Source organism: Hippoglossus stenolepis, chromosome 11 (genome assembly GCF_022539355.2).
Source record: "Hippoglossus stenolepis isolate QCI-W04-F060 chromosome 11, HSTE1.2, whole genome shotgun sequence".
Lineage (NCBI taxonomy): Eukaryota > Metazoa > Chordata > Actinopteri > Pleuronectiformes > Pleuronectidae > Hippoglossus > Hippoglossus stenolepis.
In genome coordinates this window covers 12,443,814-12,465,961 of record NC_061493.1, presented here as the reverse complement: position 1 = coordinate 12,465,961, position 22,148 = coordinate 12,443,814, and the positions used below count along the sequence as shown (strand labels likewise).

At 43.0% G+C, this 22,148-nt stretch overlaps 4 protein-coding genes across 7 annotated transcripts; 2 read left to right on the top strand and 2 right to left on the bottom strand.

The window, feature by feature from the left end:
• Positions 1–388: 388 nt before the first annotated feature.
• On the top strand, positions 389–3,821 carry scg2b (secretogranin II b). 2 transcript variants are annotated; one of them, XM_035170610.2, is made up of 2 exons: positions 389–543; positions 1,087–3,821. In XM_035170610.2, exon 2 carries the CDS (start codon positions 1,104–1,106, stop codon positions 2,919–2,921), a length of 1,818 nt encoding a protein of 605 aa, XP_035026501.1. In that variant the 5' UTR covers positions 389–543; positions 1,087–1,103; the 3' UTR covers positions 2,922–3,821. The 2 variants fall into 2 exon arrangements, with proteins under 2 accessions (XP_035026501.1, XP_035026502.1); XM_035170611.2 differs by lacking the exon at positions 389–543 and adding an exon at positions 843–992.
• Positions 3,822–3,995: 174 nt separating this feature from the next.
• On the bottom strand, positions 3,996–8,976 carry ap1s3b (adaptor related protein complex 1 subunit sigma 3b). Of its 3 annotated transcripts, none has more exons than XR_004697908.2 (6): positions 8,799–8,976; positions 6,931–7,109; positions 6,697–6,805; positions 5,588–5,725; positions 4,742–4,863; positions 3,996–4,641 (listed from the first exon to the last, which is right to left on the bottom strand). XR_004697908.2 is itself a non-coding variant. In XM_035171449.2 (6 exons), the coding sequence occupies exons 1-5, from the start codon at positions 8,799–8,801 to the stop codon at positions 4,816–4,818; spliced, it is 477 nt and encodes a 158-aa protein (XP_035027340.1). In that variant the 5' UTR covers positions 8,802–8,976; the 3' UTR covers positions 3,996–4,641; positions 4,802–4,815. The 3 variants fall into 3 exon arrangements, 2 of the variants coding, with proteins under 2 accessions (XP_035027340.1, XP_035027341.1); XM_035171449.2 differs by having other exon boundaries at positions 4,802–4,863; XM_035171450.2 differs by lacking the exon at positions 4,742–4,863 and having other exon boundaries at positions 8,799–8,971.
• Positions 8,945–13,380, top strand: LOC118118320 (dehydrogenase/reductase SDR family member 12). The gene is made up of 10 exons (XM_035171446.2): positions 8,945–9,366; positions 9,736–9,869; positions 10,038–10,120; positions 10,218–10,313; positions 10,415–10,496; positions 10,596–10,657; positions 10,799–10,903; positions 11,022–11,112; positions 12,379–12,516; positions 12,627–13,380. Exons 1-10 carry the CDS (start codon positions 9,311–9,313, stop codon positions 12,809–12,811), a joined length of 1,032 nt encoding a protein of 343 aa, XP_035027337.1. The 5' UTR covers positions 8,945–9,310; the 3' UTR covers positions 12,812–13,380.
• Positions 13,171–21,825, bottom strand: LOC118118315 (cullin-3). Its single transcript, XM_035171410.2, has 16 exons — positions 21,526–21,825; positions 19,333–19,530; positions 18,898–19,011; positions 17,366–17,526; positions 17,134–17,248; positions 16,818–17,046; positions 16,584–16,729; positions 16,315–16,491; positions 16,051–16,221; positions 15,794–15,901; positions 15,502–15,626; positions 15,322–15,418; positions 15,086–15,220; positions 14,779–14,965; positions 14,157–14,302; positions 13,171–14,045 (listed from the first exon to the last, which is right to left on the bottom strand). The coding sequence occupies exons 1-16, from the start codon at positions 21,583–21,585 to the stop codon at positions 13,914–13,916; spliced, it is 2,301 nt and encodes a 766-aa protein (XP_035027301.1). The 5' UTR covers positions 21,586–21,825; the 3' UTR covers positions 13,171–13,913.
• Positions 21,826–22,148: the final 323 nt, after the last annotated feature.

Below are 22,148 nucleotides of genomic sequence, written 5' to 3'. Positions count from 1 at the left end.
GTTTTACACTCAGATGGCTGTAAATCCTCATTCACGACCCCCCAGTGAGAAAGCGAATACTTACTTTGGCACATTATTATGGGACTTTTCTGAAATCAAGTTACATCTCAATAAACGAGAACCTCACTGATGCTCAGAGAGAATATTTATCCCTTTTAATTTAGCTCTCCAAAGTCTGCTGAAGCAAGTTTAGGAGTTGAAATTCCCCCCGAAGATCATTCACATAAACATATCAACTGTGTCTTGCGACTATTAAACGTCTCTCCGGTCAGAATACTTTCTACTGAGCGGTGCTGATGTGCAACAGACTGCGCGGAGGGGCTATTTTTAAATACGGCCATATAGCATATCATAAACCTGAATCATTTATATGGATTTTTTTTCCAGGAGCGGGCTATTGCGTGTGTTGTGTGATGACGCGGTGGTCAGGTGTCTCCTCATAAAACGAGGGGAGCTGTCCAAGTGCTGAAAACAGAAGAGAACTGCACCGCTCCGGAGGAGATGCTATCGACCCTCACCACTGTCTGAGCTTTATTTCCAAAGGTAAGACGCACATTTCATTTTAAAGCTTCTAGTTATTTTTCTTTTAGTTCAAATAAAATGCCTCTCCAAATGTATTCGATAGGAAGGTGTTGTTGTTGTTTTTTTCACCATCTTCGCAGATCTCGACTCTTGACACAGGGCTGTTCATTGTGTTGAAATACATCAACAATTGGCGTTTACATAGAGTTGTGTTGTTGCTATGGTGAAATAAAGGGCAAGGGAGAGATAATATTTTTTAATGATGGCTTATGTTGTTAAGAGGAAATCGGATGCTGAGGTTGCCCATAACAACGCGGGGAGTGACTCATCCAGTGATGTGAATGTGTCTCCACACGCAGGAGCATCATATCATTCAATTTGCACAGCGTAAGTCCCAGATAGGCAGACAGCGCTCGGATCAAAACAGACTCCCTCACGCTTATGCTTTCGAGCAAGGTTTTGGTAAAAAGGTAACATTTATAGAAATATACACATCCTGGTGGTTTTGCTTTGTTTTGTTTCCCCCTCTGCTTCGCTAATAATTCGTGCTCTCTTGATTTCCAGGTAACAAATAGCCTATAATGCTGCATTTCCACCACAAGTTGCCCACGGGGGGAGCCGTGGTCCTGCTCGCCTTCCTCCTCCACGGATGCGCCGTGCAGGCTGCGTCTCTCCCCCGCCACTTCAGGCTCCGAGGCGGGGAGAGTGAGGGGCAGCCGGCTGCCTACCCACCGAGCCCCGACATGATGAAAGCCCTGGAGTACATTGAGAACCTGAAGCAGAGGAACGGGGGCCGACCTGAGCCCGCGGATTACGACGAAGTGGACAAGTTCAAGATCCTGCTTCAGCTCGCCGCGCAGCAGGACGAGAGTCCCGGGGATCGCCAGCCTGCTCCCGGCGCGCAGAGGCAAGACATTACCGCCGAGCAGCTCATGAAAGCCCTGCTCAAGTCTCTGCAGGATCAGGCCGGGAGGGAGGCGAAGCTCAGCCCCGCACCTGCGCCCAGGAACGACCGCCGAACGCACAGGCACCGCACCAAAGACACCGAAGTCCCCCAGAGCGCACCGTCTGAATACGGCAATTTCCCCAGACCCCACAAGAAGTACCCGCTGATGTTTGAGGATGAGGAGAACACAGACGCGTCAAAGCGCGCCACGGAGGACCTGGACGAGCAGTACACTCCCCAGAGTCTCGCCAATTTGCGCTCCATCTTCGAAGAGCTTGGGAGGATGCCCACGCTCGGCGGCCAGAAGAGAGACTTGTTCGGGGACGACGACGACGAGGAGGAGGACGGGTTCAGCCTGAGGAGCCCGGCCTACGAGGACGTGGCCGGAGGAGAGGAGTGGGTCCCCGTGGAGGAGAGGGAGGAGACGGAGGAGATGGTCAACGGCAGCCACGAAGAAATGGCACGGGCGCTCGGTGAGCAGGAGGAAGCCGAGAGGGAGGAGATGCAACGCCGGGCCAACCAGAACCAAGAGGGGGCTGATGATGACACCAAGCTGGTAGATTATTACCTGTTGAAAGTCCTGGAGATGAGCGACCAGACGCAGAAGAGGGAAAAGACCGGGGAGCAGAGAAAGAGACTGATCCGCCCCTCCATCGTGGATCCCCGGACAGTGAGGGAGCTGCTGGAGCTCTCCCTGAAGCTCCACGTCCCCCCACAGGACCTCATCGACATGCTGCTCACACAGGAGCTCAGGAAGCTGCACCGCGACCGCCAAGCCCCGGTGCGCTACACCACCAGCCAGACCCCAAAGATCAGGTACTACAGCCGCAGACTGCCCGTCAAGAGCAAGCCCCCCGTTGAGGACATGGACAGGGAGGACTTTTTAGACATCATCGGAGTGGAGACCATCAGCAACGAGTATCCCATTGTGCAGAGACCCATGAAGACCTCTCCCTCCTCGGACAGAATCCCACTGGCGTCAAAACCCCCTGCAAATCCAGGTCCGGTCAAAATCCCTTCTCCCGCCGGACGCAGGGAAAACCTGTTTTTATCCGAGCTCAACAAGATGCCCCTGAAGCGTCAGTCCGACGGTGCCAATGATGAAGATGAGGACGACGAGGACGGCGGTGACGTGGAAGACGAGGTGACGACCTACCTGGCGGCCAAAATCCTCACGGAGTACCCCAACACCATCGCCAAGCGGGACACCCAGGCGCAGCTGAAGGGCCAGTTCCCCTACGAGCTGTACGAGCGCGCCATGAAGGACTACCTGGGCCAAGCGGACACTGCGCTGAGGCCGGTGGCCAAGAGGGAGAGCGAGGTGGCCACGGAGGAGAGAGTAATGCCCACGGAGGTGCAGGGGAAAGAGGAGACACCGGCCAAGACCTCGGCTCCACAGACCGTGAACGAAGAGGAAGAAGGGCACCGTGAAATGACAGTGGCAGGGATGTAGCCCTATCCCCCCACCCCCACCCTGCAAGACGCACGAAATTATGAATATAGTATTTATACTGTCTCAAAAATAAAGTTTGGTGGACGTGATCTAGTTTACAAACATTTCTATTATATGAACTATAGCTGGTATGACTAATGTCACCCCCAATGAAAATCAACTATAGCAATCGTACAGGTCCAACACAATTTTGTGAAAAAAAAAAATACTAGTCCCTACTTGCTGCAAGAATATTTTAGAAATATTATCATTATAGAGTGAGGATATTAAAGGTGCAATCCGTGCACAGACGAGGAGAAGGGGTATCCTCTAAACACCTTGATTGGATGTAAACCTGTTGTTACTCAGAATTTGCCAATGAATACACTAATATTAAAACAAAAATTATAGAAGTTTTGTGATGTTGTTCAAAGTTTGTTAACATTAATGGTGTTTGTAAGCAGGCCTATATTTTCAACTATAATCAGCTGAGTGATGGTAAAAAAAAAAGCTTATTTTTCATGTCAAACTATACAAATACATATGTGAATATACATGTAAATTATAAAGTATATTGCTGACTGGGCCTTTAAGAACACAGTGTATACAGTATAATGGCAGGGGTACAATAGGAATATGTTTTTCTTATAGGACAGCGTGCCGGGCTGAAATCGAGCAGGGTCGTGACTCGTTCTATATTCAGGGTTAGTGGATGTAATGTTACTACTATTATGGATAGTTATTTCCAAGTCTAAATATGAGACCGTCGCCTGCCTTCCAACCCTTTCATACTGCGAAGCTCTGTATCGTTGGCCTACCAGTGGTTGTGCTCTGTATGCTCATTTTTAAACCATTTTGTACATGTTCAATAATGTGTGATGAATAACAGATGAATAAAGCATCAGCGGTATTATTTTTCTCCTTGCTGAGTTGTGTTGCCTTATTAAAACAAATTTTTTTTTAAATCACACCATAGACATACAGGTTTATCAGAGGAAGCTGGGAAAATATCATGTTGATCTTTGGCTTGGTTTCATCAACACTCATTTATTAAGGTGGATTCCTTTGATAAGAAATAAATCAAATACAAAATGATTAATCAAAGCAGACTGTTTTATCAAAATACATATTTTAAACATAAGCTTCAATATCATACATTTCACATCATGAAAAACAGTGATGTTCACACCCACACGAGCAACGGCTCCTTTTCAACACCAATGATCCCACACAATAATAATATTTTATACAGAGTAAAAACATTATGAAACATACCATAATTACTTTCATTCATAATTTGTTATTTGCTAATGTAAAATTATTTATTTATAACTTCACAGAAATTCTGCATCATTTTCATGCAAACAGTCCACATGGTGTTTTTGGAACAAAGATATCCAATATCCCTGGACCTGTATTACTACTTCATTCACTTTTTTATGATAATCAATATAAAAGCATTACTCCCCAACCCCTTCCTTCACTTGAATGCATAACTATGAACAAACACACTTACTCTCAAATCAGGTTATATTGCCGCGGTGCTTAGAGCAGGAGCAGACATTCAAGACGGCAACTTTTCCCTTTGAAAATGTGCAGTAGAATCAAAGCTAATCCCGTTTTCCACATTCAGAAACGTCTTGGACTCGTGCACAGTACACTTGGTTCCTGTATTCATCCCCCATTTATGTCCCTTTTCCATGATTTAAAATGCAGGTTTGCTCATATACTCCTCCATGGTCTAGAAAAAAAAAAAGGCACAAACAAGAATAATTAGCCTTTAGCCTCTTTGAAATACATCATGATACAATTAATATTCACTGGCACATGTATATAATCACCTGTCATAAAGTGCTGAGCACACCAACAAACGATAGATGACTAACACAAGCACATCTAACCTTTCTGTCCATATTCAAGGTGATCCAAACAGCTCCACCTCATACCACTCACTGCTGTCATCCTGAAGCGATAATGGTCACAATGAATGGGAGGCTATACTGCACATAAGCCAACTCTAGATTAGAAGTGTTAGTCAGCGCTACTCAGAACAACAGAACGACACACCCAGTGAAACTACAGTAGCACACAGAGCCAGGGACGCTACAGGGAGAACGGGAAGAATTAGTCAAAAACTTGTTTTAAAACCTACGCCACGTTCCAGGGAGATCTGTCTCTCACTCGCCATAACACGGGCAGAGAGAGAGAGAGAGATACACACACACAAGCACACGCAGAAGGAAGGAAAACCAGCAGCACAAACACAAATCTATTCGAAAAAGGTGCAACAGCTAATATTCAGAAGCCTGTTAGCTATGGGAAGGACAAAGACACACCAGGGACTCAGCACCACCACTGTTAATTGATCTCATTTTGACACACACACTACTTGCTGGTAAGCTCACACACAAATTGAGACAAGTTCTCATGATGGAGCTTGATACAGCATTTGTGGTAAATGTTGTTTGGTAAATTACAAGGAAAATCGATTTCATCTTAAGCTTCCTAATTACCCCACAACCGAGATTTGAGAAAATATATAATCACCTCTAAACAAAACTCCAAATCATGTCACTATTCCTTTAATGATTCTGATCCATGCAACACACGTTACATGGTCACACCACAGATGCAAGCCACGCCCTGTGTTGTTTCTGAGTGTTTGCGTGTGTGTCACAGCAACTCACCTCCTGTAGCATGTCCGAGGCTTCGATACAGCGATTCACAATCTGTTTGGAGGTTTCTTGTATCTCACCGCCAATAAGGAACTCATCCAGGATAAAATAGGCCTTCTCAAAGTTAAAGATTATGTCCAGCTCACACACCTGAGAGGAGGTACGAGGGCGGATAAGCCGGTTATTATTACGACACAACATACATATGGAAATTGTCAGATTTAAAATGCTTGATATATTTCCAGTAATATGCCCTTGATTTAAGCCACCGTTAAAGCAACATTATGCAACTTCACCTCACCCTGAACGCCTGTTTCTGCTCGTTTAGTCTGATAGTCGCATCTTAAATCATCAGAAACGGGAACTGCAAGTTCAAGAGTTATGCCGAACTGCAGATCAGTCACATAGACTAACATTGAAAAATAAAAACTTGCAATTATTAAACACACAAATGATTGAAGTTCTTTCAAATTAAAGTTTAAAATTGTGTTAATGTAACTTGTTAACTTCAAGTTGATTTTTATTTGGATCTGCACCGAATTGCACAAACACAAATATCAGTCCCCTTTTTTTTATCATCAAGATCCATGAATTCTTCTCTGAGAAATCAACTGTATAACACAATTTTAAAGAAAGTAAAAAAATCCCTGGATCTGCAACAAAACAGGTTCGTCCTTGAGTCACGCCCTAACCCTCCACAAACTGTCATGGAAATCTTTTGAATAATTTTTGCATAATCCTGCAGACAAACACAGACAAAAAGAAAACCCTCCTGAGATGTCAAACTTAATTCATTTGTGTGTTAACAATAGAAAATAATCTTTTAAGGTGGAACAACAATTTTCTTTTCTTCAGTGTAGAAGTCAGTAAGAAGAGTGTATCTCCATTATTTAGTGAGGAAACTTAAAATATCATGAAATCTGAGCAGAGTTTGGTGTATTTGTTACAGCTGGAGCTCTTCGGACTCAGGAAGCAGGGGATCGTGAGGACATGGAGGCCGAAATAGCTGATCACCATGTGTGGCTGCAGAGGGCGCTGTTGCTCAGTAAAAGTTGCATAGCGTTGCTACCAGAGAGTATAGTTGCATATTGAGTAAAATATTGTGAAACGCAGTGAAATACATTGCCAAAGTACTTGTCCAGCAGCTCCACATAACGATGAATAACCTCCAGGGCTAGGAGCTCATTCTCATCATTGTCTATGGCCAAGCAGAAATACAAGCTTGCATACCTGAGGGAAAAGGTGACATTATTATAAACTGGCATCGATGGAGATAAATATTACACAGCAGCCGAAACAAAGACGCCTGCTGGCTAAGACAGTCATTTAAACAAACATGTGGAGGCAGCATCCACCTCTTGTAAATGATTTTGAGGTCTTTCCAGTGTAGGAAGTTACAGGAGCGGGGTTGCCGTGCCAACACCATGGTGGTCATGTCCCTGATGATCTTCCTCTTCTCTCGCTCTGAAATGGGTGTGAACCACTTCTGCAGACGCAGTTTCCCCTGGCGACTGAAGAGCAGCAGGAAGCGCATCTAACAACACAGACACACAGACACACACAGGGATCAGAGGGGCAATCATGATACATGCATGGACTGTGGGGGTGACTTGTATGAGCAAATACACAGTCATTCCGTAGGACATTAACTACCATCTACACACACAAACCAAGGGTCAAACCTGTGACTTGCTGTTGTCATGGCTCATTAAATAGTAACTCCACTGACACACAAAGGGGGAAAAGAGACGAGGGTCAACAACTGGTCGAGGAAGAGGTGGACGGAAGTTTCCTTTTTCACGATCTTCAAGAGAGTTAAGGAGTTGGGTTACGGATGTTTGGAGAACATGCTTCCGAGCATTGGAAATACATTTGGCTACACATCAACATTAACTTGTGGTTTTGAACATCAGCTCAAAACCACACTGCCACACTGTTCCGTTTTACCTTCCTCTCATTGTTCATGTAAGAGAGGCTGGTATGAGGCAGTGAGTTGGTGTTTTCACTGGGTGACATTTGTCCTCATCTAGATTGTTTTGATGATTTTTGTGTTGCATCTTCAGAAATGTGTAATTTTGTGGTGTATAAATAAAAAATGGCACATCTTGAATATCTTTGCATAACATCTTATAAATAGTTATTATTTTAGTTTATCTGTAAATCTCTTCATGTGCTCAAATAGCCTCTTAAGTGCATGATTAATTTTCAAAACTATTTTTAGATCATAATAAACAGGGTAGAGCTCATTTATTATATTGCTGGGGCCATGATAATGTTATACTTTAACTTTGTAACCACTTACAGCAATTGCTCTTAACAAAATGAGGAAATACATTTTTTTTGTATTTCTTCACATTTGCTTATGTATACTAAAAAAAACTGATGCAAGGTCAAAATTGACAAACAAGCATTCGTAAAGCCAGACCCATAGTTTAATACGCTGAAAATTCAAACTCTTAATACTGTCACAAAAGGATTATCCCACATTATGAAAATGTTGGCATTAGAGATCCTACACTGGGCAGAGGGTGAGATTACTGTACACATATAATAATTATCATACATCTTGCAAATGCAAAGCACATTAACCTTTTTCAATTGTTGCACATTTAAAAGTCTTTTAAAAATCAGGTTCATGCTTTTAACAGTTTTAGCCCCCGATTCCTTTACGTTTCTAAATAGGTTCAGTGTTATTAAATCTGTGTATTGTGTTCCGGTTTGATTGTGTGGTCCTGCAGAGGAGATATCATGTGTCAAAGAGAGAACTTCCTGGTTAAATAAAAAGGTCAAATAAAAACAAAAGGACACAACTGGAGGCATGTTGGAAGTGAACACATTTCACTAAAGAAAAGCAGCAGGCCCACAACCAGTGTTTCAACAGGTGTGTGCATCCCCTGTGTCAGAGGCAGTAGGCAAATTAGGGACCGTGCTGAGCTGCTCCTCTCGACGGAAAGTCACTAAACCTGTTCTACCGAGAGGGGGGGGGAATCGAACCCCTCACTTCCGACTGCGGGTGAAAGTGGATGATAAGAGAATAACAGAAACTCAGTAGAAAACCCGAACACAGCTGCCGTCGCTCTGCCCGACGAGAGCACACAGGCCTGAGGTGAACAGGAAGCGGTGCGGAGCTGCAGTGTGTAGCATTAGCCACCTGAGCGTCAGCCGCATCAGGTGTGAACAGGTGAACACAGAAACACCAACAGAACACCAGACAACTACTCACCATGGTCGACGTCGCAGAACAAAACCGATACGCGACAGTAAAAGATTATTTAAAAACTAATTTTAAAATCAACACTTTAACCCTGAGGACAGGGTCGAACTGGTCCGGACTCAACACATTGCTACGCGTCGTCCACTCCGGGCACCAGCAGAGGTTGGGTTAACTCCGCCCTCCCGGGGAGCGGTGCCTGCAGGACCCGTCACCAAATCAAACAACCACCTGGATTGGTCACAACCAGCCAGTCCTGTAACACACAGCAGCCCATCCCAGCTTGTACAGATCAACGACGTGAGGGCTTAAGGCATTTTAATGAATGAAAACTAACACCCCAGAACTTTAAAAAACCCCAGACAGGGTGAGTGTTGGAGGTGTTGTTACCACCCAAGGCCGGTAGGGGGCAGTAGGTGGTCCCTCTCCCTGCCTCCCTGCTTCATGTGACACTGATTTGTCACAGTGCCTCAGCAGCACTGTCAAGTCTGAGCACTTCCCCCCCACTGGTTCACTCTGATAACATGTCTGTGTACAGAAACACCATCTGGTTTCTGAACGGAATCCACCACTACACAAGGTCAGTGCTGAGAACAGTCCCATAGAGAGATGCTTGTCAGGGAGATGCTTTGTGTGTTTCACTGTTTAGTCTCCGTAGAGCCAGTCCAGCCTTTGGATTGTCTAAATGTAGAGTTTACTATGTGCAAACGTGTATTTTATGTCAAGTCTGTAAGTGTAAAGGCTGCCGAAACAGAGGAATTATCAAATGTCTTGTCGCTGTGTGGCACACATCGGCACACAAACCGGCCTTTATGTACAGAAACACAACCGTTTCATTGAGTCTTGAGGATGACAGTCGCATCGCCCCAGCTAAAATTGTGTCAAAGTTGTGATTTCACTACTCCTCTCTTGGATTTGTGTGTTTTCCTGTGTCTGTGTGTGCCTTCAGAAAGGGGTATGAGGCAGCATCCAAAGACTTCCAGCCCCAGCAGCTGGACGTGTCTGTCGTGGGACGGTCCTTCATGGTCACCGGAGCCAACAGTGGGATCGGCAGAGCGACAGCCATGGCAATAGCCAAGAGAGGTATAGGCCCACACATGCTGCTGGAGAGTTAAAGGGATAGTTCATGGAGAAATGAAAATTCAGTCTCACCACTATGCCGGTGGAGGGGTGGGCGAAGTGTTTGGGTCCACAAAACCCTTTTTTTCATTTTTCAGGGAACAGTATTGAAGCCATTTGTTCTCTTTCCAGGTGGGACAGTGCACATGGTGTGCAGGAACAAACAGAAAGCAGAGGACGCCAGGTTGGACATCGTCAATGAGTCTGGGAATACGGTGAGGGTTGTTTGTCAAGAACATGGCTAAAAATAAACAGGAAATATTTTTATATATCCCATGCTCTTTGAGAAAGACTGTTAATTGGTTGTTCTAGGAGGTACACATCCATGTTGTGGACATGTCAGAGACACACAAAGTGTGGGCGTTTGCAGAGGCCTTCAAGAAGCAGTATTTATCGTTGAACGTGTTGGTACGTGTCCCCAATCCTCATCACAAATCTTTTTACCAAACTAATCCAGATTTAGACTGATATGTTTGCTCTTACTTACTTTTCACTTTCTGTCGTGGCAGATAAATAACGCAGGCTGCATGATGCACAAGAGAGAGGCAAACGCTGAGGGACTGGAGAAGAACTTTGCCACCAACACTATGGGTGAGACATCATCCTGATGGTCAGAATGCATCCTGGTTCTGTGTAGGGAATCTGTTTTTGTTATGAAATCAAGGCTAAAGCTTTTCTCCATCTCTCCAGGGGTTTACATCCTCACCCAGAGCCTCATACCACTTCTACAGAAGAGCCGGGACCCAAGAGTGGTGTGAACACATTTACACACATTTACAGTATACACAGGCCGAGTGTTGAAGTGCATCATGTGGACAGTACAAGGAAACTGTTGTCTGCTGTAAAGGGGCTGTTGTCTCAGCACACTGTGGCCTCTCCTCTCTGCCTGTTAGATCACTGTGTCCTCGGGAGGCATGTTGGTCCAGAAGCTCCGAGCGGATGACTTGCAGTCAGAGAGGGAATACTTTGATGGCGTCATGGTCTACTCCCAGAACAAGGTCAGAGCGGAAAATGTGATCAAGATCAGGAGGCTGTTAAAAAAATATATTATGTGACTCCGGATGTCACCCAATCTAGAAATAATATTAGCGATGGGAATGTGTTGTTTCCTTTCAGAGACAGCAGGTGGTGCTGACACAACAGTGGGCCAAAGCCAACCCTGCCATTCACTTCTCTGTGATGCACCCAGGCTGGGTGGATACACCAGGTACTCACTTAACACTAAGTCCTGCCAACACAGGTGGAAGCAGGGTATTGTGTTTGCCTCTGTCTGTGTGTACAAACTATTTAAATATAGGTACACATGTGAACGAGGTATCTCTGCTTCTTACAGGACTACAGACACAAGCAGACACTTATATAGATCAAATTAAAAATGAATTATGATCAAGTGGTAGAAAAGTTTCCAGTTCGAATTCCGGTTGGGCTGGTGTCTTGCTGTATGGAGTTTGCATGTTCTCCAGCTTCCTCCCACAGTCCAAAGACATGCAGATTGGGGTTAGGTTGATCGAGGACTCTAAACTGACTGTAGGTTGTGTGTGTACCCCGATGTCAGCTGGGATTGGCTCCAGCTGCCCCCGAGACTCTCAAGAGAATAAGCGTTACAGATTTTTTTTGTCGTTGCAACCAATGACATTAGAGATACAATATACAGCTTATAATTCATCATGATGTGGTACAAATTACATAATTATGGAATGGCATTATCACAGTATAAAAATGTCGTATTTCCTGACTGGTGTGTATGTAAACTGTGTGCATGTCATGCATTGCTCCTCCAATGCTTTTCATTCATGCTGATGCTTCTGCACTCATTCACTTATTGCTGCAATTTTTTTCTATTCTCTTTCTTTGTCTACTTCTATTGTTCTTTAAAAAGTGTTGTTCTGTAAACAAAAACAATCACAAGCTTTGCACTGGGATGTATCCAATCAATCTGCTGGTAGTGATGCAAGAAAAATGTTTTTAGTAAAAATTTATCTCAGATGCAAACTGAGATACGGATAGTTTTTCATTAGTTATAAAGTCCATTTATTTGTTTAATTTTTAACTGTAAAATGTTGCTCACATAACAGGACCTGGTCTCTGCTACATGGACAATTAATTATTTGATTGGCTTGAAAAATATATTTCACAATGACCATATTCAAATAGCTGCTATGACGCAATAATTTGATTATAACAATAAACAATTAAGTTAGCACCAGAATCTAAAAAACAATTATATATATACATTTTTTTTTACATATTATACAATTACTGTCTGATATTGATGTATCTAGGTATTTTATTCAGTTTTGACAAATATATTTTACCTATTTATTTTCACAATTTTAGAATAGTCTTTCAAAGATGCACTGTCCACTTTTAATTTAGCTTTGACCAGTTATTCTATCTAGTGGAAACTTAGCTCTTATTTGTTATATATATATATATGCTTCACTGCTGATTTTTCTAAAAACTCTGTCTCCAGCTGTTTCCACGTCACTGCCTCAGTTCCACCAGATGATGGGGCAGAGGCTGCGCAATGTAGAGCAAGGAGCTGACACTGTTATATGGTTGGCCTTGTCTCGAGCTGCAGCCAGAACATGCAGCGGGCTGCTCTTTCAAGGTGAGCTTCAGGGAAATATGTTTAACTCTTAATATCCAATGTATACATATAAATATATAAACCCTCTGTAAATTCGGTCATCATCATCTGACAGATAGTTTGTGTTGCAGATCGTAAACCAATCGCTGCCCACCTGCCTCTGGCCTGGACTCACAGTTCTCCTGACGACATTCAGAGTTTCATGACTCAGCTGGAGACTCTGGCCAGAGCTGCTCAGTCCCAACCAGATCCAGAGCTTCAGCTCCCTGACAGTTCCCCGAACCCCTCCACAATTACCCTTCCTCAAGTCGTCTGAATTCAGCTGCATCTGTTGCACTATATCACATAAAATTATTACTAACAATAAGATCAGATACTGGAAAATGTGACCTTTATCAGGTTTAGTTCAATGTACTTTCTAATTATGCTTTTTCACTTTACAGACATGTGGCTCAGTGTCACCTGATTTGAACTGTTAACTGCTCTGTATTAGCACTGGAAGTCATAGACTATTGATTTGATCAGTAATTGCTTGAAAATAACATGTTACATGCGTGTAATAAATGAGCCTGCAGATGATGTAATGGCATTTGCTGGATTTTGATTTCTGACTCACCGTTCTCGGAGCATACACTGCAGGTGTCACTGGTGTTTGTTGAAATTGTGTGTGGAAGCCAAGCTGCACAATCTCCTTTATAGCACTGACGAAGTTGTTACAAATTGGCATGAAATAATTACAATGAAACATTAAAAGCAGAGTCTAATAGATGCAATGTGAAAAATCACTGTCATCGACACCATGTAAAATATCTGAATCCTGACAAAGAGCCATTTCGGGCTTGAAACACATTTCTTGATGTAATAAATCATTTTGAGAAGAGCAAATTTTTCCGTGTTGTGAGTTATTTGGGAGACAAATTTACAAACCCTGTTTTGGACTCAAATGTGACAAATGCAGAAGGTGAGCAAAGCCTTTCTGAGGGAGACTACAGAGCATCAATACTCATTCTTTTTATTTTAACAATCCAAATTTGCTGTTTTTTATATTTGATTTATTTATACAGTATTGAAACAAAAAAATAATGTGGTGCATTCACATTTTCCCAAGGGATTCTTTGCAAGTTTTATCTCTACAAGGGTAAAACAGTGAAAAGCTTGAAGCTGGATCCATCCTTGATAAAACTCACAGGGATTGAGAAGACTGGGCCCGATTTAAAAATCATCTAGGGTGAGCTGACGGATTTTTCCTGTGCCAACATTTTGTGTATGTTTACTGTGTTTTTGAACAGAACGAAGAATCGGGTTCCCAGACTTAACTTGAAAAAAACTTCCAGTCCATGCGTAACAACAGTCCAAAGAAAAACAAATCCCATTCCCCCCCTTCCAGTCTCTTTCTCCTCAAATCCACAGTTTCTCTTCTATGCAACATAGGTGTACACTTTACGATCCTCTGGCGTCCTCGCCAAGTATTCTCTTTCTATGAGTCCTTCTATACGCTTCTTGATAACCACAGGACTGGGGAGAAAACGTGCCCGGAGCTGTTGAGTCACCTGAACACACAAAGTTGCAACATGTAAGAAAAAGGCAACGTTTAAAACAGGAGAAGACGGAAAATCAAAGCTTAACAGACCCAACTTCATATGATCATGTGCGTAACTTACCTCCGCCACCAGGACATTGTGCTGCATCTTCTTCCTGGACTTCATGATTCGGACAATGGCTGCCTCTATCTCATGCTTCCTGTCATCGTCCACTTTCTGCCGTGTCTCTTTCCTTTCGGGGTCTGATTCTCCTTGTTTAGCAGCAACTGAGAAAGTAGAAAACGGAGATGAGATGAGGTTTGAGGGAGAAAGGGGACAAACCTTCAATGTGCTGTTTTATATTAGCAGTCGTAGCAGTTCCATCTTACTCCAACGTCCCTGTAACATTTATGAACAGAGGAATTTACTTATCTGTCTGAATCACTGATATATTACACTAAAGTATTCTATGAACTAAAGCTATGCTATGAACTAAATGTGCATTTAATGCTGTACACAAGCTATTGCAACTTCAGTTATCAAATGCTTATATAATTATCACATGCTCATATTTGTGAAAATGGCAGGATGACCAAATCTTACAACAATGAAGTAAAGAAAGAAAGAAATCCACAGCATCAGGTTTCAGATGTCCAGAAATGAAACCCTCAAACCAGACACACGTTGTGCCACAGACAGTTGTGGACAGTAGCTGAGACTTCAGCTCTCTATAGCATATGTTGTCCACAATCCTTTTCCCCACCTGTCTGTATTTTGACTCTGTGCAGTTTGGAAGTAAACTGATCATTGACTGTAAACACGTGTCCGTTTTCAATCTCCTTGGACTTTGGCTCCTTGGTGAGAACCCTCTGTGTGGGTTTCCCACAGGCCAGAGACTGCAACGCCCGCACTAACTCCCGCTCGGGGATATCAGTCTCCTGCTGGATCTCCTACAGACGAGGACAGAAGCAGGGAAAAGGTTGTAAACAAGGATTGTTTTAAAACTCTGTCCTGTAGAACGACAGAGATGTTAGCCAGATAAAGGTGCTTTACTGTGCCCCCCCCCCCACCTCGAAAGTGCACTTTTCTCTGTTGTTGAAGAGCATGAGGATAGTCATCTGGAAGGTGGAAACCTGCAGTATGTGCTTGCGGGTGTTTGAGCCTGTCACCTGGGCACCTCCCACACCCACTTCGGAACCATCCTCCTGCAATTGAAAAGGAAAGGAAGGTGAGTTTTGATGATGACCAATAAATATTAATAATAATAATACCAAACAATAGCATTACTACAGTATTTTGCTTCTACCTTTTTAACAGCTCCGTAGAAAGTTGCGTTGAGGTCTGCCCCGCCCATGTGGTGCTGCAGTGTAAGCTGCCTGCCACTGTGCTTAGCGAGGTAAAACCTGGAAAACAAAGACAGGATCAAATAATATTGAGCCCCCAGTGTGTGTAGTATTAAACATGTGTGTACTTAAAGGAGTATTACCTTCTAAAGACTTCAAATGCGTGTCTAGGAGCAGGGGAGATGGTGCATTTTGGGGTTGCAGACTGTGTGGGCCAGTAGCCGGTAGTGAGGACTCTAACTATGAGGTCCACACCACTTAAGGATGCCTGAAGGAGAGAAGCATGGAGGTTACACACAAAACAACTACAGTTTGCTTTCTGTAACATTCTGTGCTAACGAGTTAAGACTCAATTACTTTGTAGTGTCATGTTAAATGTGTTTTTTTAACATGTGCCCTGTTTAGAAAGATTGTCACTGTGCCCGACTGCCTTACCGACGTGGTTTGTATGTGTTGCCTGAACTCATCCATGGTGGTGTTGGAGATGCTCATGTCTCTGAACATTCCTTCCAGTTTTGAGGTGAACTGACAGCCACATTCTGTCTGCGAGAGGAAAAAGACAGAGAGCAATCATTTGAAACTGCCGACAGGTATTTCGACAGGGCGATATGAGCAGAGAGAGGGCAATATAATGAGGAACAGTACAAGTGATGTGCATATAAAGTTCAGCAAAAAGCTTCTCATCCTTTTACCTTGAGCTTAGAGATCATGTTCTTCTCTGAGTCGTCTGAGACACTCTTGTTGCTGAGCAGCCTGCGACCCAGGTGCTGCTTATAGTACCTTTCAAACACATCCTTCTCCTGCATGAACCTGAACAACACCATGGCCTTGTCAAGGATGGACTCCACCTCCTGTTCTGTTAACTGGTTAAAGAAGACAGGAGGGGGTAAAGTGAACAACGTACCAGACACACACAACCCTAACGGCGTAAACAGAAATCATTTTAAGTCACATACCCCTTTGACTCCTTTCTTGAGCTTATCGTCGATGAAGAGTGATAGATACTCTGGAGAGCGAGAATTGAGATTGAGGAAATACTCGAAGTCGCCAGCTATGGTTTGTTTGAAGAGTCTGTCATTGTTGAAGGACTCGAGGAGGAAACGGTCAAATCGTGTCTTCAGGTCTAGCAGGCCCTGGTGAGGAGAAAATTACAGAAAACTGATATGATCTTTGTCACCTGACAATAAAAAGTTAATGTTTTGGACTCACTGTTGAATCATCATACCTGTATATAGTCGACAGGGTTCTTGCCCTCTCCTTCTTCTGACACCAGAGCTTTGCCTTGCTCCCTCAAGTAAGAGCTCATACACTCACACATTGTTTTCAGGCCGTTTGGCACACGAGTGAACAGCTTGTACATGCATGCCAGGTCTGAGAGGGATACAGTGGGAAAAGCAATGAGAAACAAGATGAAAATGCAGGAGAAAGGCAAAAACAAAGAACAAAACAAAGCTTTTACCGTCTGTCTTTCCATTCTTGAGCATATGGACGAGGCCCGAGTTCTCCATCTCTACAATTGTCTTCATGTGTTTAGAAATTAGCTCCCGTTCCACCACCTTGACAATGGGCTCTTCTGTAGACTTGTCCAAGCAGTGCATGACTCGCTCTATTTCTTCATTGATTCTGGCCTCTACCTTCTTTATGTAGACACTGGCACTGTTTTCAGCAAGGAACTTTTGGCTCTCCATCTGAAAAAGCAGATATAGTATGTTGTTTAATTACAAAGACTTTTAATAGAAACAAAGAGTCGTCACAAAAACCTACCACAGACTCACCTGGAAGAATTCAGCTGACATATCTAAGAAAGGGCCCTCAAAGTCCTCCTCATATACAGACCTGCCATCCAAGCCCAGAATCATAAGCATCTGGCAGGCGTTTCTGATGGCACCCCTGTAATGAATGAGTGTACGACCTCCATATTAGCAATCATTAAAATAACACTTAAATATATTACAATAACATCTGAGGAATCCTTTTTTTTACAAAAAAATCTTTTGAACTGCGTACCTATCTACAACCTCTCCCTTCCTCTCACGTGCGATCATGTCCAGTAACGTCTGTCGCAGGTGGTCTCGAATGCAGCCGTAGCGAACCACCTGGTCCCTGAATATGATGAGGCCAAGGTTGTACACATTCTCCACATTGTTCTGTTGAACATAGACTCGGTCCTGGGAGATGAGAGAATGGTGCGAAAAGGACATCAGACACTGTATGCATAGAAAGACGTACCATGGCCTAAATCTGATTGAATCTGACTCAATTACATTCATATAAATGTATGTAGGTAGAGATTTAAGACGACAGTATGAAAACCACAAGTAAGACTATCTAAGTTATTTGTATTCTTTTCACTGTAAATAGTATTATTTTATGCAGTGCAAACTAACAGAAAAGCTTTTATTATACACTAATATCCTGCTGACAGGCTGCAAAGCTTTTATAAGACCATTATAGAATGTTGGAATTATTCCAAGAAAACATAAAGTTATGACGTGCACCCCTTTAAGATGTCATAAATATTGATTTGAGCATGGGTTATAAAATATTTACCAAACCACTCAGTGACAAGAATTGATATTACAAACATTAGTCCAGAATGACAAATATTAGCCCCAGCCAAGTTACAACTGGTAATTACTAAAACAACAAACATTCACATCTTTTGAAATTTGAATTTTTTTAAGCTTATGGGGTTTGGCTTTCTGATTCCTCTCAGTTTTTCCTAAGTACAGTAATAACCGAGTTAAATTAATGTATAAGAAATACATCAGGTACACAGGGCTCCCTGCCCTAATAAATTAATGATTAGCACATCAAATTCTATGAATGACCACACCTCTACTAGACAAATAAATAAATGCCTCCTGAGTCTGAAGAGAGGCAACTTTGAGAAAAACAAAGTCCCACTGGCTGCATCTGTCTAGCTGTTCACTAGCGGTCAGCAGCCTGGTAACAACAGCTGCAGGTTGCGAGTCTGCACTAGTTTAACAACAGAAAGCCGAACTGTCCGGGGTTAAAGCAGGACAGGAAAAAGGAGACCGTTAAACAAAACAACCCCAGGGGAGCTGTGTCGTCTCTGCAATTACTGGGCCATTGTTTAACCTACACTAGTTTCTATCTCAAAGGCTCACTCACTTGCACATGACCTCAGAAACCCTTTGGACTGGTTGTGGGCTAAAGTAAATCAACTAGTCCTGCCAGTTTTTCAACTAAACAAATACCTTCAACAACAGAGGCTCATTGTTGGGCCCACAAATGAAACAGCACCTTATAATCAAAGCCCAGAAAACGATGTAGGTGAAGGCTGGTCAAAATGATGACTACTCTTCTACAGCACAGAAGTATGTTTTAACAGAGATGAGCACCATACTACACTTACAATGCCACGCAACCCAAGAGGGAAAGCTATAACTCCTAATCTGTTCTTTTTGACAGAAATTAAAAAAGAACTTTCACTGCATAGTGGTGGGGAGGACTGTTACTAATCTATAACTACTATACAATTTGCTCAGTAGGACAAAAGATGGAGGCATACCCACCATGTACATGAGGATGTCTCTGATCATAACCATGGCCGTTTGATGGTCATTCCAGGCCTGATTCAGTGTTTGCAGAAAGTTATTATTTAAAGAGTTAAGGACATCTTCCCGGACCTGAAAATACAAACACATCAGGTCAATGGAGGATAATGATGAGGAGATGATTGTGAGGAACCTAATTGTTAGTAAATGCGATATCCATAGGTTCCTCACAGTCAACTTGTAAACGTAATGCTTGATAAAAGAGGTTTAAACTTAACATAAAACATCCTTTAGGTGCATTGCTTGCCTTCAATGGACAGCGTTATTTGTTTTAAGCAATAATGAATGGCAATGGTAACGATTGTCTTGTTGTTTTTCTTACATAACATTTATTTAATGTTCTGTAACTTATCCCTAAGAAGAGCAGCATTAGAGAAGAATATATCTATTTACTTTGTTGATGAGGTGCTCAGTGACGACCTCCCTCAGGCCTGTGTAGAGCTTCTCTCCATGTTTGTGGAGCACCATGGTGTAGGCATTCCTGTACAGCTCTTCGAAGCTTAGCCCACTGTTGTTCTTCCTCTGGATCTCCTGGATGGCATTCTTTAGAAGGTCCCAGATGTTGTTCACATACTTCTCATCCATCGTCATCTAAGAAGGAGCAGACAGATGAAAGTGTGTTTATTATTCATTACTTCCACATGCTATAAGTCAACGAGTACAGTGATGTCCAGGCTGCCAAGAACAAAAATACTTGTTTCAATACAGACATCCGGTGACACCTGGATTACTCTGACTGCTGTCAAGATACATTTTTCAAGCATGTAATAGAAATTGATCAAGTATCTCAGTGCAGGAGCACATGCTCTGCACGCTTGGTTAGCAGAAAGCTATTATCAAATCACTATTTTATATTTTCAGGCATATGAACTGCAACAAGATATCTCTTATTTGAAATCCCTTTTTTTCAATTATGTGGTAAAAATGGAGCAATAACAAACCAATCTCATAGCAATGAAGAAGTCATATACAGCCACACATGGTATTGTTTAAGTTGTGATACAATACATTTTGCTTTTGGCTTGGTAACTGCAGCTGTAAATTGAGGCAAAGCAAAGTAACAATGTGCGGTCAGCATCAAGCATGAAACAGCGAATTTGGCAGTGTAATATTTGGCAATATAGTGATAGTTTGGCTATAAATATACTACAGAAATCAATGTGACCTGAGCCTCTGAGAGATGACATCATATTTAGCACACTTTACAAAGACAAGGACGTGACACCAACAGGTAAGTAAAATGCCAGCAACAAATAACTTAGCTGAGTCTATGATGATGGATTAAATGCAGTTAAAGTCATTGACATGAGACATTTGGACCCTGGGTATTAAGATTTCTTTCAAATTCTACCTGTTAAGATGGACAGAGCACAGAAAGAATGACAGTAGTCGTGAAGTGTATCCAATTTATTTACTAACTTTGATGTGCTCAAATATCTGACTGTAAATGAAACACTTCTAATCACAGGTAACCTTCCACTACCTTCAATTTTATTTTGAGGTTTAAAAGTAAGAGTGAGAATGAATATTTTTGTAACCATGTGGGTGGATTTCTGTGAAAATGCCAGTGTGTATACCTCATGCATTGTGGAATTTATAGATTCAATTCTGGGATACAAAAGCTCCACTATCAGTACAAGTAAATACTTGTATAGAAAGTTATCTGGGTGCATCCCTTGTGAAAAGTAAGTTTTGAATTGAGCTCGTCTCAGTAGGTATGACCAAATAAAAGAGGTGGGATGGGATTAAATCATATTCGTCCTAGAATTAAATTTTCTTATTGCAGTGAAACAGACCTTGATTATTTTTTAGGTGGCTGTTATTGCCCTGGCATGTAAGCCCAACATTTGAGAGAGGATTAACACTTAACTGTTGAACTGACACCCAGCATGGGAAAACACATTTGTCTCTGAAGGGTGTTGCGAGGGCTAGGAGATTAAGATTGCCCAATATCCCCACACTCCTGATCTGGCATGAGCAATTGTAAATCAGCCCAATAATCTGCAGATGGAGGTGGCACTGTGTTATCTTGGTCCTGGGAATGGCATGTACATCAACTTCTCGAGTTACCCTGGGCATGTTTACTATGGTCTCGAGTTAGGCTGAAGGTGCGTTAGCTCTGTAGCTAACAAGCCGTTGTGTCATTTGCCATCTATAACAGCTGGAGTCAACCCCCCGCTGTAATAAAACACAGATCACCAACACAGATCACGGCTATCATCGCTGTAATGATACTTGCACATCGACTGAAACTTGGCTAACGTCAAGTACGCTAACACCCAGGCCTGCTACCCAGCTAGCTACTGGTCTGCTCGTCTCCAACTGGAGAAGTTTTCCTACAAACGCTAACATTAGCTCACGTCAGACGACGACTAAACGATAACCTCACACGTGTCAAATGAATCGCATAAATAACATGGCTCATATGCTCCCGGTTATCTGTTAAGCTAGTAGCAGATTTCATTCGACAGTGACATGTTTTTATCTCGATTCACCAGCTAACTAGCGCGCAGATGCTACTGCTAGCATGAAAACCCTGTCAGCCCCCGGTGCTCGGGTCCCACATTTGGCCGGTGGAATACTCACAGGAAAGGCTCGTATCCTCATCTTGGTGTCCTTCTTGGTGCCGCCTATGAGGTTGGACATGGTTACTTCGAACGACTTTTCGTTTGTGGCGATTTGAAGACTACATGAAAGGCAGCTGCTGGTGATCGCTTCCTGTGCCAGGGAAGCGGCAGGGGAACCCGGTGACCTCCCCTCTGGGCAGCGGGTCGTGTCAGAGAGTCCGCTGCTGGGTTGTTGTTGTTGTCACTCGCTCGCTTCGCCCTCTTCCCGGTGGGTGTTTTGGCTAACGTTAGCCTGGGAGCAGTAATGATGGCGGACGGCTGGTCTCCACTGCGCAACGCCGAAATCTCGCGAGAGTTGCGTCTGCTTCGCGGACAGGTGCACACACACACACTCCACAGGTTGATGGAGATAACGGGTGATGTCGTTCACATTTCCACAAAACAACTTTGTAAGTACTAAGCAACTTAATAACATAGTAATGAAGAAACACCTGGTTCAACGTTATACTGACAAAGTGAGCAAAATGACTTTATTCAATGACTAAACTTTACATTAGCTTATCCCGTCTTTAGCTCTCTTTAGCTTAATAACCCCCAGGCACCACTAATTCAAGCTAGTTAGCCCACCTCTTCCAGGAAGTA

Bases quoted from the DNA above. Each gene is read 5' to 3' on its own strand.
- scg2b (XM_035170610.2), top strand. From the start codon at position 1,104: ATGCTGCATTTCCACCACAAGTTGCCCACGGGGGGAGCCGTGGTCCTG.
- ap1s3b (XM_035171449.2), bottom strand. The intron at 6,806-6,930 runs GTGGATGCTGCC...CTTTTCCCTCAG, and splicing joins CTCAAAATCATTTACAAGAG to GTATGCAAGCTTGTATTTCT. The intron at 5,726-6,696 runs GTATTTCACTGC...ACCTCCTCTCAG, and splicing joins TGGACAAGTACTTTGGCAAT to GTGTGTGAGCTGGACATAAT.
- LOC118118320 (XM_035171446.2), top strand. From the start codon at position 9,311: ATGTCTGTGTACAGAAACACCATCTGGTTTCTGAACGGAATCCACCAC. The intron at 9,367-9,735 runs GTCAGTGCTGAG...GTGTGCCTTCAG, and splicing joins GGAATCCACCACTACACAAG to AAAGGGGTATGAGGCAGCAT. The intron at 12,517-12,626 runs GTGAGCTTCAGG...TTTGTGTTGCAG, and splicing joins CAGCGGGCTGCTCTTTCAAG to ATCGTAAACCAATCGCTGCC.
- LOC118118315 (XM_035171410.2), bottom strand. From the start codon at position 21,585: ATGTCCAACCTCATAGGCGGCACCAAGAAGGACACCAAGATGAGGATA. The intron at 15,419-15,501 runs GTAATACTCCTT...TTTGTTTTCCAG, and splicing joins GCATTTGAAGTCTTTAGAAG to GTTTTACCTCGCTAAGCACA. The intron at 15,221-15,321 runs GTAGAAGCAAAA...TTTCAATTGCAG, and splicing joins TCTACGGAGCTGTTAAAAAG to GAGGATGGTTCCGAAGTGGG.